Source organism: Acipenser ruthenus, chromosome 24, assembly GCF_902713425.1.
Source record: "Acipenser ruthenus chromosome 24, fAciRut3.2 maternal haplotype, whole genome shotgun sequence".
In the NCBI taxonomy this organism is placed as follows: domain Eukaryota; kingdom Metazoa; phylum Chordata; class Actinopteri; order Acipenseriformes; family Acipenseridae; genus Acipenser; species Acipenser ruthenus.
In genome coordinates this window covers 29760695-29777015 of record NC_081212.1, presented here as the reverse complement: position 1 = coordinate 29777015, position 16321 = coordinate 29760695, and the positions used below count along the sequence as shown (strand labels likewise).

Genomic DNA, 16321 nt, shown 5'->3' with positions numbered 1-16321 from the left:
GAAGGGGTATTGCAGTAGAAACAAGCCCAATAGATTAAACATTTTGTGTTGGTAAAATAGAGGAGCGTTAGGTGCCATACACTGGAAACACTTTAAAAAGGCACAGTGGAGAAGATTAAAGGACTTGTCCTTTCCTTTCAATAGCGCAGAATTAACAGCTGCTATTTGCAAACTGTAAAGGTCAATAAAAACACCACGAGATAGCAGTGGTTGCTCTGGAGAGCACACTACACAACCCTCTTTTCTTGGTCTGCTCTTTGATTGAATCAAGAACGAGAGTGTCGTGAACATCACTATTCAAACGGATCAGAAAATCATACAAATCAGATACCCGTCCAACAACACTAGCACGTGTGTGACGCCTGGACCACCACTGAGGGATACAACGTATCTTTTCATATACGGTAGATAATTCAAGCTGTACAATTAACTGCAGGCTACATCCCACTACATGCCCCCTTCCTCCTTCCCAATCTTGCTGCCCTGCAGGATTTTTAAGGACAATCAGAATCATTATCCCTAGGTAATGATTAAGGACCCATTTATAAACATTTATTTTTTTTAAAGTCCATTATTTACACGGTATGAATACAAATGAATATATGGTTAGGGGGCTAACAATATGTACATTTAACACAACAATATGTACGATTAACAGTAACTATTTACAGCACCGGACTGCAAAACAAATCCATTTCCCCAACCACACAGGAAGAGGGTGTAACACCATTTGAACAGGGGATTTTTATTGTACAGTAGCTTAGGAACAATACAAGTAAAGCAGTTGGAGGCATCATTACATATCAAACCACACTGCAGCATCTGTAAGAACAAAATGGATGATGCAAATACAAAGCACGGTTACATTGTTCCATTTCTGCACCACGTCTGATGCAATGCTTAGCTACCCCTACATATTATTTTGTAAATCCAGCCTCACAAGCATCATTTTTCATATGCAGTACATTATGTTTTGCCGGACAGAAAAAAAAGAAAGAAATGGAATCTAGTTACATAAATAAAGTCGCTTTTCTCATTTCAAAAAATCGTTGGGCATGACTGGGCAGGTGCAGCCAGTCCTGGACCTTCGAAGAGAAGATGGAACACAGAGGGAGCGGATCTGATTTAACCGGTTCAGAACTCTGTGGTCATGCTGTGCCAGGCATTACTTCCAAGAAGTCATCAGAACGATAAATCCAAACCAAACAAAACAGACAGCTGTACAGAGCGCTGGGAGGAAGGAACAGAAAAAGGGCCAGCAAATCTACGAATCTTTAAAGAAAAGGCATCCCACAAAAGCCATTGAAAACAATGTAAGAAGAGACTGCACTGTACTGAAACACCAGTTAATTGGAGCACAATTTTGACCAGAGTACATTGAAATGAGTATATCAGTATCACCGGATTTGCATCAAAGCATGCTTTTAACATGTAAAATATTGGGGTCATGAAAACCTGGAGGGCTCATTGTTTGTGGCTTTCCTGTCTATAAAGAGATCTCCATTCCCTACCCTACCAGACGGTCACTAGAGCCCAGATCGGTCTCTTTTTACTAGCACCCCACTAAACGTTTGCGATGTGGAGTCAGCAGCACGTTATCCCTCCCGGGGCTGCAGGTCTCCTTGGCAGTGCAGGGTTAGACGAAGGGGGAGAGGTTGGGCACTTTGATGTTGATGTCTCCGATGTTGATGTTGCGAGGGATTTCAGGGAGGTTCATGTTCTTCACGGCAGAGACCGCGCGGGCCGGAGCAGCCGACAGACCCCCCTAAAAAACAAACAAATCAAAAGCTGAGCTTTCTGCTGAAGCGGAAGTTCTGAAATTCAATTCATTTTACTGGGAAACAACTACATTCTCCTGACATTGCATTGCATACCTGGTATGTGCTTCCTGTAGGACTTGCTGCTGTTGTTTCAGCTTGGATCATTTACTATGCTTATTAAAACAAAAATGCCTCTAAAAAACTCTGCAAGGCTCATTGTAGGAAGTGTAAGCATTGTAGCTCAGTGCTGTGCATTAATGCCCTCATGTAAAGCAAGGTGATTTGTTATAAGTAGGGTATAAGTAAGGTGACCAGATTTGTAAGTCTTTAAACTGGGACAATGTGGAAATATTGTGGATAACTTCCAACTTCCAAGCTATGGGAAGCTCTAGGTTTTCTATTTTCATGTTTGATCTAATATCATATTGAAAGTGAATGCAGAGATTCATGGTGATATTTAGAGTGGAATCTTTTACTTTTTTTACTGAATTTTTTGTGAATACATGATCTTATTGTCTTTGTAATTTAATTTCTCCACAGCAGGTATAGTTATTACATTAGACAGAAGCAATTCAATAATATTAAATTCAGAGATTTTCAATCCCCCCCTCAATTTTATTGCCGATTACTGCTGCAAATCTAGTCCCTTTTCCTGTCTAAGAAACTGCATCTTCTCTCTCTGATTTCCACTTTCCATCTTTCTCTATGCTATCCTCCAGTATCCAATCTGCAAACCAGGCCCTTCCTGTATAAAAACCTTATCTCAATATTTCTATGTATTAAATGGTTACTTCATAGAATCTATTTTTTTTTTAAATATTGAATTTCTGGAACATCTTTGGACTGTGTGCAGTAAATGAAGTGCACTGTTTAAGGTCAATAGTGCAACTACAGAGCATGCCTAAGAATAGCAGTGGTGTTTTTGGTCAGCATGGTTCAAGGAGAAGGGAAGTCATGTTAAGAGCCACAGGCAGGATCCACCCTCTATCGACGTGGTTGCTGAGTTGGAGAAAAGCTAAAGTCCCCATAATCAGTAGTCTGGGTCATGACCTGCTTGCTCTTCAGCTCTTTATTTTGATGTATTATCTACCTTATGACAAAGAGTCATAACATGCCTCTGAGATCTGGATTAAAGGAATAGCCCATTGCTCAGAGCTTCAGTTTCACTCTGCGAAGCCCAGGGAGCGCACCTCACTGTTCACGCTGTATACTCTGTGAACTAACTTGAATAAAAACAATACATGCCACATTGATCTTCCAGTGGTTAAGCTTCCCCATTTTTTCATAGATAGTCAGCTTTTCTGAGTTTTGTGTAGAAGCTGCTCTGATTACAGAAACAGGAACTTCCCTGTGAAGTAGGTATTAAGTCTGGTAAACAGTAATCCAGGTAGGCAAACCCTTTCAGTTTCTCCGAATAGTTGTATTTCTAAATTCCCCTTTTAACATGCTGTCAGCCGACGGGCATTGCTTAAACCACAAAGGAGCCTGTTAAAAAACGTGTTCATTGCATGATGAAATTTCCTGCCTATTCCCTTATTGAGTACCAATCAGTGATCACGAGAAAGCGTCTACCGACAATCTGAATTAGATAACTATGCATTTTATCTTGGCTGGAGTTTATTTTTGAGTCAACTGTATAGGCGGAGACATGGACCAAGCCACCAGTTCGGTTAGCAACACTCAGTAGATAAACCCACCCGCAGTTCTCTGTGATTGGTTGGAAATGAACGCTGACTGTTCAGTAATTCTCCAGATTTGCACGGCGCTGTACAGCCGCTTTTTAATTCTACTGCTCGTTCAACCCTCTCTTTAGTCACATCAATTATCATTGTACTGTAGTAAGTTAGATATGGTAGTAACACAGCAGCCTGCATGAAAATACAATATTCTGTTACCGGTGCAACGATGCTCAGGGAAAAAAATGGGACCAAAGGAGTGTCCCAAGAAAGGTTCTGAGGACACTGGGACCAGTGTTCCGAAAGAGTGACTGTCCCGTCCAAAACGTGACGTTTGGTCACTTCAGGTATAAGGCTGAATTTGCAGGTAAAGCACTCACCTCAGATTTCTCCAGCCGGTTCTGATTCTCCACCTGAGTCACAATCTCGTTCATGTTGGTCTCCAGCACCATGCCACCCATCACCACCTGCTGGAGAATGTAGTGCACCTGAAGAGAAGAGGGCACAAACGCACAAAGCTCAGAGCTTTCCATCCCAAGGGGGTGGAAAGTAAACACAATGGACAGGACACAACATGGTTACACACAGTATGGATTCTTGCTCAGTGCCTCTGGGACTGTGGGCTACATTTACACTGGAGCACAACAAGTTTCTGCTTTCACAAGCCAGTATCGAATATTGTAAATTACAGCACACGCTGGTAAAAGATTGATCAGAACAGATACAAGGCAGTATTCAGATTGTTCACTAACTGATTGAATATGTTTTGTATGAAGGAAAGCATAAGGAATATTGTTTTATATCCCGGCAAAAGTGCATTGCTAGGAATGGAGACTATACTGAAAAAGCCCAGAAGAATACAGGCAAAGCTACATGACCTCTTTAAACCTTGAGACATGTGTTTAATATGTGCTGATCTGTTATCTCTCTCAGCAGGATTCTTTTGAGTAAACACTTACATGTAATAAAAAACACATTGAACTGAGACTGTGCATCAATACAATTTGAATACTTTTTTTTTTCCCTGCAGTATAGTATGGACTCCTCTGTGCAGCTGTGTGGCATAGGAACAAACAACTGTTAACAGAGCTCCTCCACTGTCTCCTGCTTTTAAACCCCAGACGAATGAGGCGGCAGTGAACAGCTCACTGCCTGAGCCTACATGATCAAGTTCTCTAGTCGTGCAAGCAAGTGGCTTAACCGGCCGACACAGGACTGGTGTCCCAACCCTAGGAGTAGCATTTACAGTATAGTGCAGGACCCGCTCCACTCCAATAACCACAGCCGTTTGATCCTGATTTTACTACGAGTTTAGCAGAACACACCTCAGTTTGTTACCTATACACTTTGGCTTATCAAGCTCATAGTAAAACCTTAAATGGGTGAAACTGCTATGCAATGGGAGTCTTATTTCCATTCCTGTCTGTATTGTACCCTAAATTAAATAATTGGACCAATTAAGCATCTAATAAGCACTTAATTGGTCCAATTAAGTAATTTAGGGTACAGTTGGAACAAAAACCAGGAGGGTCACCGGTCCTCCAGGACCGGAATTGCCCATCACTGGTTTAGTGACGTGCGCATCGCTAGAACTCTCATACATCAGTTCCAGAACTCGTGTTGGAACTGTTTAGTGACGGGCGCATCGCTAGAACTCTCATACATCAGTTCCAGAACTCGTGTTGGAACTGTTTAGTGACGGGCGCATCGCTAGAACTCTCATACATCAGTTCCAGAACTCGTGTTGGAACCGTTTAGTGACGGGCGCATCGCTAGAACTCTCATACATCAGTTCCAGAACTCGTGTTGGAACTGTTTAGTGACGGCCGCATCGCTAGAACTCTCATACATCAGTTCCAGAACTTGTGTTGGAACTGTTTAGTGACGGGCGCATCGCTAGAACTCTCATACATCAGTTCCGGAAATAAATTCCACGGCTTAGATTTTATGATGTTCGCGTATCGTGCTGTTATCATTATAGTGTGATAGAAAGGTCCAATCTCACCAAGACTTGTGAAAGTACAATGCAAGTAAACCGTTGATAAGATTCAGTATGATAATCACATACTGATCACCAAGTCCAACAAGACTGCTGCTACCCCTTTATTATTATTAATGACAGATGCCCTTATCCAGGGTGACTTAGTTGTTACAAAATATAACAATACAAAGTATCATTATAAATGATCACATTACAGATAAGAGCAGTTACAGCGTACAAGAACGACAGTAGCAGATCAATCAAATAAGAACTAAATAAAGAATGCAGTAAATAATGACATTAAGAGCGAGTTCCACTAAAAGCAGTTCACTTACATGAAAATATTTGCTTACGCGAGTAAAGTCCAGTAAGAGCACGTAGTAAGTACGATAAATTGCAGAACTCAAATAGTATTTGAAAATAATTAAATACTAGTACAACAGTAATAAAGTTAAATATATTCAACCATCTTTATGTATGGAAATGTAATGAAAGCCTAATTAATATTGTGAATCCAAAGCAGGTTAACCCCTGTCCTAGTTAGCTGTTCATGAATAACTAATTACACCTGCTGCCATTAACACTCCATGGCACGATAGTCTTCCCATCTCCATCGGTGTCCTGGGAAACACAAGGGTCATGTCTCGTTATCAGCAATCAAACAGTGGTGTTGCAGTCGATTGATGCTAAATTTATGGCACTAAATTAATTTAGTGCCATAAACACTAAAAATAACAAGGCTGGTAAATCAGTAAGCTGGTGAGTGAATGTCATGTGAATATGTACCAATACTGTGATCTTTCTCTTTTAAGGCTCAATGAATGTTCAAAGCCCTGCTAGGAAGGACAGTGGGACACAAACGCTGTACACTGAGGCCCTTGAATTAGCACCCTGGTTTTGACCCCCACCAGCTGGCCCAGTGCATTTTGCCCTGAGATTGATTCTCCAGACCCTTTGTGGTGCAGAATCGTGTCTCCTGGACCACAAGCTCTAACACCCTCAGAGGTTCAAAGTCCAGCGACCCCGCTGAACAATACAAAAATAAATGGGAAAGATCAATTATGACAAACGTTAGAGCTTTGCTTCAGGGTTAAGCAGTTATATTGTACAGCTCACATTACACACACACACACACAGTTAGAATAATGGAATGGTTTGCTCACGTCTGGCAATTCAGCAAGCCATTTGAATCAATAAATACAAACTCAGCATTGCAATAATAGCTTCTTTTAAATTATTTTGATCAAAACCACTCTACAGTTTCCAGGTATTGAGACGTACATCCTGTACCCTACATTATCAGCATCTTGATAAAGTATGGTGCAATAAAAGTTATCAGGGGATGCACAGCAGGGCCAATGAACTGTTACACCATCAAACCTTGTCATTGTTTTGTAACAAGCTAAAATAGTTCCTCTCACCAGGCAGTGGGTGAGGTTCCTTCTTGTTCAGGTTTAGATTATGGTTCAGATCAGTTTACAGTTTGACCATGGTCTATCTCCAGGTGTTAAACCCCTATTATTATGGGAGAGATGTCTGTTCAAGGTTGTTCAATTGAAGTAAAGCTGAGGGACTGGGAGACCTAGTTTGTGGCAACTTTGCTGTATCAAACCCCAAGTCTCTCCTGTTGTGCCGTGCAGTGTCCTGAAACACAGTCTCCTGAAACCAAGTTCCAAGCCACAAAGAGGCTGCGTGTTCCCTCAGCTTAACAATACAACCAAGTGAGTAACAATCACAACACTCCATGTGAAACCACAGAGAAACAAACATCCAATTATTATTATTATTATTATTATTATTATTATTATTATTATTATTATTATTATTATTATTATTATTATTATCATTGTTAATATTTGACCTCAATAACATGTTTAAAATATTGGGAAGCTTGCATACTGATGTTGGCACACCAATGGAAGAATTGAGCGAGTGACTTTAGGAACCAGAGCCTTTGCCACAGTGTGTGTGGTGTGTGTGTGTATATTAAATGCACAGGGACAGGCTTGTACTTTGTAGAAGCTGCATACTCTGTGTATACATTGCAATGACCCTTACCTTATCCACGTGGAATATCAGATCCAGCTCACAGACATTTTCAAAGCATTTATCGAGAGTTTCCACAAAAACCTGAAAAAAGGAACATAAATAATATCAAGGACTAATTCTCCAGACCTGGAAACCCTACAAAAACATGGCCGTGTTTAATTGTCAAAAAAAAAAAAAAAAGGTGTGTTTTAATTACTAGAACTTGCACCCCAACACACACTTTGGAACTTGCACCCCAACACACACTAAGTCAAGGGGTTACCTTTGTCTCCAACACAGGCTTGCAAACCCAGTTAACAGATGCAAAAAAGTGATGAACACAGACGACTCAACATATTTTAAAAGTCACATTGCTGAAGGTGATCTGCTGTGATCAGACAAACAGAATCTCACACAGAAACAAACAACCCTTCCACATGAATAACAGGTCTAATGATTACTGCGCAGTTAAATACATCATTGGAAGATGAGGATGGCTATTTTTGGTAGAACCGTGTGTTTCCATAACCAGGTGTTTGTCCCAGCACTAAACAATGCCAGTTTTTATTCCCCTTGTGTTCTATTTCAAAGCTTGGTTCCAGAATCTCTTGAGACATGTAGAGGTTCCAGAATCTCTTGAGACATGTAGAGGTTCCAGAATCTCTTGAGACATGTAGAGGTTCCAGAATCTCTTGAGACATGTAGAGGTTCGGGAAATGCTGCCTTTGTAAAAAGCTGTTCTTACGAAGCTCTCACAGTGCAGGTTAGGGTAAAGCAGCTGTTGGGTTAAAACTGAAACTGAAACTGAAACAATCACATGTAGGGCTGGTTCATAACCCACCCATACCTAACTAACAGAACTGCATGTGTGTCAGTGAAGAATCAACCTGCACTTCAAATACTTACCAAGTGAACCTTACTCCTGCTTTCCTTCCTTCCACTGAAGCTGTGGTGTACATGGCTGGAGCGCTGTATACTGGTTAACTGATTACTGGCAATCATTACAAGGGTCTGCTCTTAGAAAGGAAGCCGGGATTGGCATTTCCCACACATCATGCTTTTGTTGCCCTTCTACATGCGTCACCGGTATTTCTTTGCTTTCATTTCAAAGTTTCTTATTTGTTTTGGGGTGTAACTTCCCTCCCTTGCCAGGACCCCCTAAAGGACAGAGATGCGGACGAGGACACAGGGCACATTATATTGAGTATTTCTGCTTGTTACATAACTTCACTCTGAACCTCTGCTTCACATGGCAAGTTTCCATAGGGCAGAGTCATGAAGACTCACACGAGACCAAAGTAGCAAAGGGTCAACAGCCTCTTATCTACAGTAAACGGCACATGCTGCCTTTTCTTAGTTATTACACAGTAGGCATGCAGCACCTAATATAGATATAAAGGGTTAGTTTGTCAGTCCACCATCAGGACAGCTTCTATAGATCCTGCCTCTACTTTTCTGTTGTTGTTTTGTTTAGAAATGCTCAAAAACACATCAATATAATTTAAACTTTTAAACTGATGGACAAAATCTGTTTGGCTTGTTGAACGCTGTGCAACACGTTGTTGTTTATTAATGGTTCTGCTTCAAAAAAAAAAAAAAGAAAAAAAGGAACAGGAACAAGAAAAACGTGCTCCTTTTCTGTCAAGCTGCCTCCAGTAACAGAGGGTCAAGAAGCAGCTGGAAATACTAGAGAAGACGTTTCAAATACTGGGTTAATGCTCATTTCTCTATAGTCTCTGACACAATTCTTAGCCACCCCTCTGTATTACTATTCTTTAAACCCAGCCTCGCAAAGCAGAATTTTTTCATATGCAGTACATTGTGTGTTGCCGGACAGAAAGAAAAAAAAAAAGAAACTGAATGCAGTTGGATAAATAAAGTAGCTTTTCTCATTTGAAAACTCCTTGTGGATTACAGAGTTAAACCCTGGTGCACACAGCATGATGCATCACACATTCTTACAGAGGAACACACCCTGCAATTGATACACAAGCACAGCTGCAGCCAGACCCTCTATTTGGGAGATTTTTCCATAGCTCATTGCAAAATGACAAAAACACTGCTTTTTTCTAGGACGCATCTGCAGTGTCTGCAAATTCAAAAAGTAGTAAGAATCGATGCTGTCTTTATCAGTGTAGAACTGGAACACTAACTTTGTCCATTCGTCCCAGCGGTTCATTTCAAGAGAAAACCGCCCTCTACAGGAACCCACACTAACATGTTTTCTTGTCAAGCTACAACCACATTGAAGAGAGGACATGTTTCCATAGCAACGGGCGCTGTGCATTAATTGGTTGCAGAGCGAAGGGTCCAAGGTCTTTACCCATTTCCTGTTGTATAGGAGCACTACACAAAACAATTCTTCTTTAAGAAAACTAACTAATTACAGCAGCAACAACAAACTGGATATCTCCATGTCTGAATTAATTTAAAATCTACCATATGACAATAACAGCACTGTACTTTATTTTACAATATTGAGGTTATCAATTTACAACAAATCGCCTAGCATGGATTTGCACATGCCCAGTACTGTTGTACAGTACGTGGAAACGTGCTGGAGGGGGTATGAATGCCAAGCATGTGCTCAAGGAGTACGCTGACAAAGGCTTGAGCCAATCCTTGGCTGGTACTCCACCCGCTCGTTTCAGCTTTCTTAGAGCTATACAAAGGGGTCATGCCGAATACAGCTTGCAACACATTCTTTATTTTTACAAAACAGGCTGAGAAATAAGTTGGCACAGGCCTATCATTGTAAGGCAACTGAACTGTATGCAACTACGCCACCTTGTGGATCAGCACTGAATAATAACAATAATTATTATTTATTATTATTTATTTCTCAGCAGATGCCCTTATCCAGGGTGACTTACAATTGTTAAGATTAACCTGACAATATTGTATGATTTTATGAGTATATGAATTAATAGTCAATTTCAGCTGACTGATCACTTCCAAATTTTTTTTTTTTATTTTTTTTTTTAAAAGCCCTGCTGGCACTATTGTCTTTGCTAATTTCTATCACTTCAGAAATAATAATAATAATAATAATAATAATAATAATAATAATAATAATAATAATAATAATAATAAAATAAAAATAAAATGCAATGACAAACGTTTTGAGCTCAGAGAACACTAATTCAATGGATCTATAATAAAAAAACCAATATTACATGATTGCATTACAAAACGATCTCAGATTTGACAGTGGAATTAGACTTGCTGGTTTAACGTCAGCGCTCTAGAATTAAGAGTGCGGAAATGGATGAAAAGGGACCCTGAGTCACTAGACCCGGGACAAGCTCCACACCAACCTGTATGAGGTCGAGAATCCCCAGCTCGCTTTCACAGGAGTCCACACAGAACACGAAGTACAGGGTGGCGTAGTGTCTGTAGATCAGCTTGTAATCAGAGCCTCCGATTAAACTGCAAGACATGACGCAGGCAGACAGACAGACAGGGTTACTGCACATGGTGAAGAAAGAGCAGGGGCTGCAACAGCTCACTGGGTATTGTGATTCAGACCTCACTAGTATTTCGAGTGTATTGAATGATACGTGACCAATAGCATTGTACAGCTGCTCTAAATGTTCATGTGATCTGTTGTTGACTTGAATGCATGATCTCACTTTGGCTTCAGTGACGACCATTTGATCTTACCACTCGTCATGTGAAGCATGGCCACCAGGATGATAACATGCACTGTGATACACATGCACTGTGACCTGTCCCGGATCATGACCATGGTTATACTGTCACACCCCTAGTGAACAATGCCTTTATTACACTGAGCTGTCCCTCACCTGCCACATCAAATCTGAAAACTGTTAGCTATCAAAACAGCCAATACCAGCCAGCTGTTCTGAACTGTGTGGTTCAGCAATGTGACCAACAGCCCTCCCCCTATACACCTGCAGCTTCTATCAATCATCCTATACCAGCCCAGTGTAGCAGAACCCCCCTCACCCCCATACTGTACCTTCCTCCTTCCAAGAGGTTACACACGCTGTCATCCCTATCAATCATCCTATACCAGCCCAGTGTAGCAGAACCCCCCTCACCCCCATACTGTACCTTCCTCCTTCCAAGAGGTTACACATGCTGTCATCCCTATCAATCATCCTATACCAGCCCAGTGTAGCAGAACCCCCCTCACCCCCATACTGTACCTTCCTCCTTCCAAGAAGTTACACACGTTGTCATCCCTTTTAGACACCAGATGGAACGTTTCTCTGATTATTTGCTGCTGCATGTCCTCAGGCTAGGACAAATGGAAATAAATATTTAATAAAAAGGAGAGTGGGATCCAGGTTTCAATTTTTTTTTTTTAATTCAGGAAACTAAATTGCCTAACAAGAACACACACAAACCCCTTTCCCAGAACTCCAACCCTCCTGACCTCATCCCTTTTCTAAACTACAGTATCCTGCCAGAGCCAGTCCACTTCTGCATTTACAATGCACTGCTTTTCAACTCTGCCATTCCCAACAATATGAACCAAGCAGACAGAAGAGGATGGTGGTTTGTATGCAGTTTTACTATGAGAAAAGAAATCTGTACACCGGACAGCATTTACAAAAGATTTTTTCAGGAATAGGTCTTAATTGTATAAGAGCTCAAAAAATGTGTAAGAGCTGATATAAAACAAGGGTGGTTTAAAGTCGTTTTGCATGAACAGGAACAAAATGCATGTATGTGTTTATTTATTTTGAAATGCAGTTGTTCAGGTACAGCCCTGGGAGCTAGAAGGGTTTTTAAAAAGGCAGTTCTTACAAGGTATATAACCATTAGAAAAACAACTGGCATAAAGGTATGGAAATACAGAAACCTCTTTTTAGTTCACGTCTGTTGATATTAGTGAATGAAAACAAACGGCACTGTAACAGAAGGGATGCACAGGGTCCGAATGATAAACGACTACGACAGAATGCTGGAAACGGACCACAGAAAGAAACTGAAACTGTCGGACACTGCAGATAAAATAACACAGTCTGCACAATGTGACCCGTCGAGAGGACATCTCACGGGTGAGGCCGTGAGGAATTTAATATAAATGTGAGCAATTCATCTTGTCAATAGACTAGACGTGTGAAATGTTCCTCAGTTCAGTATGCTACTTGCTTTTCTCCGCTGCCATATTAAAATAACAGTAATTTAATAAAAGCCACATTGCAATTTACGTGCTAAATCACTTTTTCCACAAAACACTGAATCATTAATCATTTGCTCACTGACTACTACACACATATTTAGTGTAATATAATAATTAACATTTCTGCAAAGCACATGCATTTAAAAAGGGTATATAAGATACTACCTACTTACAAAGAACTGGTAAAACCTAATAAGACGCGGTTTTCCATGGTTATTGAAGATCAAAATTGATTTGATCATTGTGGTTTTTTTTATAAGTACCGTATTTTTTGTTTTTAAGCGAACTCTCGCGATAACTGTGAAGGCTCATCAGAGTCCAGGTTACGAATAGTGTCCGACCGGAAACAAAGGCACACAAACAAGAAAGACTCATTCGTTGTTTTTTATATCTCAATAACTACATTTTATTTTTGTAATCATTATAGCTGTATTTATGGCTTTTTAAGAATCAGTTGAACGCAATGATTGATTATTATGTGATTATGCTCAATAATAAAATGTTAACTGTGACAGAAATTTAAATCTAAGGGGTATTACATCTATTTCATATAGTGAGCTTTGTTCATGATGACTATGTAGGGAAAGACGCCGGGTGTCCCTGATAAAGATAACTTTTCCCCCAGTTCTCAAACAACTGTTTGACTCCTTTATTAAAGCTAAAACTACATTATACGAAACAAGAGTGCGCAGACGAGTGGCGCATACTGATGACAAAACGCAGAACAACAACGGAGAGACGAGCTATCATTTAAATACATGTAAATAATGATAGGTAAGTATGAATGAAATCATTGCAAATTCAAAGAATGAAGAGAGGCTTTAACTTCTTGTACGCATACCGTATAGTAACATTTAAATAAATGTATTTAAAGTAATAACGATAATAATAATAAATATATTAGCATATATTTGACTTTAAAAATGTACATTTCGTCAGCATGGATTTTATTTTTTAAACCGGAAGGGATTTTTTTTATTGTATTTTGAATTCCTTGCAACCCAGTTGAAAGTCGCAGTGAATAAGGAAATAAAGTTTTTTGGGGGGGGCGTGCTTGTGTGGGCAAACCCTTTGGTGCTGGTCTTGTGAGCCTGTAAGTTGCTGGCTGGAACACTGTTTCCCTATTCAGCTCGAATAAGGAATAATTCAGAATTCCCATTGTCGTTACTGTATAAGGAAACAGCTTCGTTAGCGGAGGAGAGTTAGACACTGTTATTGACACTATATTATTGAATTGTGGTTTGTCACACTTGAGAATTATTGTATTTCTTGTTCTTATTGTATGACTTATATTGTAACACTTGAATGTATTTGTATTTGCTTGCGATTGTAAGTCGCCCTGGATAAGGGCGTCTGCTAAGAAATAAATAATAATAATAATAATTGACGGCGGTAATGCAATGCTGAGTTGTAAAGTATTATTATTTGTTTATTTAGCAGAGGCCTTTATCCAAGGCGACTTACAGAGACTGGGGTGTGCATCAGCTGCAGAGTCACTTACAACAACAACGTCTCATCCGAAAGACGAGCACAAGGAGGTGAAGTGACTTGCTCAAGAACTCACAGTGAGGCAATGAGTGAGCAGGGGTTTGAACCGGGGGACCTCCTCGCTACAAACCCTTTAACCAGTGTACCACACAGCCTCCTGTGTCTATGAAGTAACCACGTTAGTGTTGATTAGGGTAATCGAGGTTGCAATGTACTGACTGCCAGTTCGTCCGGGTGTCCTGTGTTACACAGTGTAGGAGTAGGGTGCTTTACTCTCGGTTGTCATTATTTTTCAAACGTTTAATCAGAAAACTACACTGAGGTACGTATGTAATTGCTGCGTTCCATATGTATATGCTAAAACCCAAATATTCCTTTCGTTTTTATGATGGAGCAGTGGTGTGTGTTACTGGACTGTGCCGAATTACAATCTTAACCCATTTAAGTAATGGCATAAGCATACTTCTGTCCTACAGTACAAAATACAGAACCAGATTGTACTCTAAATGTATTGTTTTCTACTTTTTCACTTAGGTTTCAGAAGAAACAGAGGAGATCTGATATTGGGGGTTAAATAACACTGCCCTCTTATCCTCACAAAGAAGTAATCCCCTGTGTGACCCTGCACTGACAGAGAGTACTGAACCACAGAGCAGTGTGCTCCACGAGGCATGCTGCAAAATGTTTACAGAGAAAGCCTTCACTTTTTATTTTTTTTGGACCACAGCAAGTGCTTTCCGGTGGTGACTAGCATTTAAGCAATAACAATGGTACACCCCTTGCAAAGCACCTTTCAGTTAATATGCAAAGAGTGGACCCAGTAAGAAACAAAGCTACAGCAAGCAGCTTGGGTAGGGTGTGCAGCTCTTCCCCTTCCAGCTTTAAGTTGCTCTGCTCTTGGCATGACTGACCAAACAGAGAGGTCTCTGTAGCAGTTGAGAGGAGGTGCCCTGTGAATCTCTCAAACTGCGCAGAAAGACGCACGGTTCTAAATCAGGTCTCTTGTGGATCTTGCACTTTCTCCCTCATGCCCGCGAGGAGAAGAGGAGCCCCCGCTGTAGGCTCCAGGGGGCGTAGGCGCAGTAGGAGTCTGGTGTGGAGCTCGGCCCCTTTGCCTTGTGGTTCCCCAGCCCCCTTCGGCGCGCGCAGTGACCCGGCTGTGTTCCCTTTCGGTTTGCTGCCGGTGGAGTGCCAGGTCCACGTGCTCTCGTTCCTCACTGAAGTGGAGAAGTGCACCGCTGCCCTGGTGTGCCGCAGCTGGAGCCGGCTGGTCCGGACTGGAAAGCTGTGGCGGGTGGCAGACTTCACCCGCAGAGGAGTAACCCTGCTGGGGATGGAGAGCATGCTGGTGTCCATTAAGGAATTTGAGCGATGGAAGGCCTGGGTCCACCAGTACGCCCACCACCTGGCCTCTCGGGGAGCCAGCTTACTCGTCCTCAAGGCCAGCTTCAACCTGGGAGACCAGGAGAACAGGTGGGTGGAGTTCCTGTCCGAGTTCCTGGAGAGCGTCCACTGCGGAGACCTGAGCGAGCTGGGCCTGAACTGGACTTTCACACAGCTGGAGCCCCTGGGGGTCTGCCTCCAGGCCGAGCACAAGTACAGCTCGCACCAAGAGAGCCTGACCAAAATGGAACAGGTCAGCAACTTCCAGGCGCTTCTCAGGAAGCTGCTTCAGAACTGCCCCCGCGTCGCCACCATGCGCCTGCACTTCGACTGGTCCCAGACCTCCCTCTCCCTCCTGTCGCGGTTCCAGCACCTCTGCGTCCTGGAGCTCAAGTACTTCTGGGTTTTCAAGGGGGTCAGCCCCAGCACCATGCAGACACTGACCAGGTCCCTGCATAACCTCAAGTCCTTAACCCTTCATGTCCTGGTGCCTCTCCGAGACCTGGGCATCTCCTACTGCCTGGAGTCCCGCTCGCTTGAGTTCCTGGACGTGTCTCCAAGCCGGGGGCTGGTGTTCTCCTGCCTGGACCTCCCTGCCCTGAGAGAGCTCCGCGCCAAGAAGGTACTGCGCGGGATCACCCTGGACTGCAGGACCAGGCTAGAGATACAGAGCCAGTGGCCCTGCCTCTACCAGATCCTGCGCAATGGCACCCCACAGCTTGAGGTACTCAACAGCGAGAGGCTGCTCCCGAGCTGGAGAGAGCAGGGTTACCAGGAGCTGACTGCTGCCCTTGAACAGTCCTGCTACTGCCTGCAGCACTCGGACAGCTGGCTCTGGTGACCCCCTCTG

The 16321-nt window shown here is 42.1% G+C and overlaps 2 protein-coding genes across 11 annotated transcripts; one reads left to right on the top strand and one right to left on the bottom strand.

The window, feature by feature from the left end:
• Window positions 1-729: 729 nt before the first annotated feature.
• Window positions 730-12927, bottom strand: LOC117964213 (AP-3 complex subunit sigma-2). Of its 3 annotated transcripts, none has more exons than XM_034907019.2 (6): window positions 12774-12927; window positions 11618-11709; window positions 10763-10874; window positions 7476-7547; window positions 3817-3924; window positions 730-1765 (listed from the first exon to the last, which is right to left on the bottom strand). In XM_034907019.2, exons 1-6 carry the CDS (start codon window positions 12840-12842, stop codon window positions 1637-1639), a joined length of 582 nt encoding a protein of 193 aa, XP_034762910.1. In that variant the 5' UTR covers window positions 12843-12927; the 3' UTR covers window positions 730-1636. The 3 variants fall into 3 exon arrangements, with proteins under 3 accessions (XP_034762910.1, XP_058855218.1, XP_058855219.1); XM_058999235.1 differs by having other exon boundaries at window positions 12770-12905; XM_058999236.1 differs by lacking the exons at window positions 11618-11709; window positions 12774-12927 and adding an exon at window positions 11428-11489.
• Window positions 12928-12943: 16 nt separating this feature from the next.
• LOC117429156 (uncharacterized) lies at window positions 12944-16320 on the top strand. Of its 8 annotated transcripts, none has more exons than XM_058999227.1 (3): window positions 12944-13374; window positions 14041-14138; window positions 14623-16320. In XM_058999227.1, exon 3 carries the CDS (start codon window positions 15116-15118, stop codon window positions 16310-16312), a length of 1197 nt encoding a protein of 398 aa, XP_058855210.1. In that variant the 5' UTR covers window positions 12944-13374; window positions 14041-14138; window positions 14623-15115; the 3' UTR covers window positions 16313-16320. The 8 variants fall into 8 exon arrangements, with proteins under 8 accessions (XP_058855210.1, XP_058855209.1, XP_058855213.1 ...); XM_058999226.1 differs by having other exon boundaries at window positions 14038-14138; XM_058999230.1 differs by having other exon boundaries at window positions 14038-14165.
• The last annotated feature ends 1 nt before the right edge of the window (window position 16321 follows it).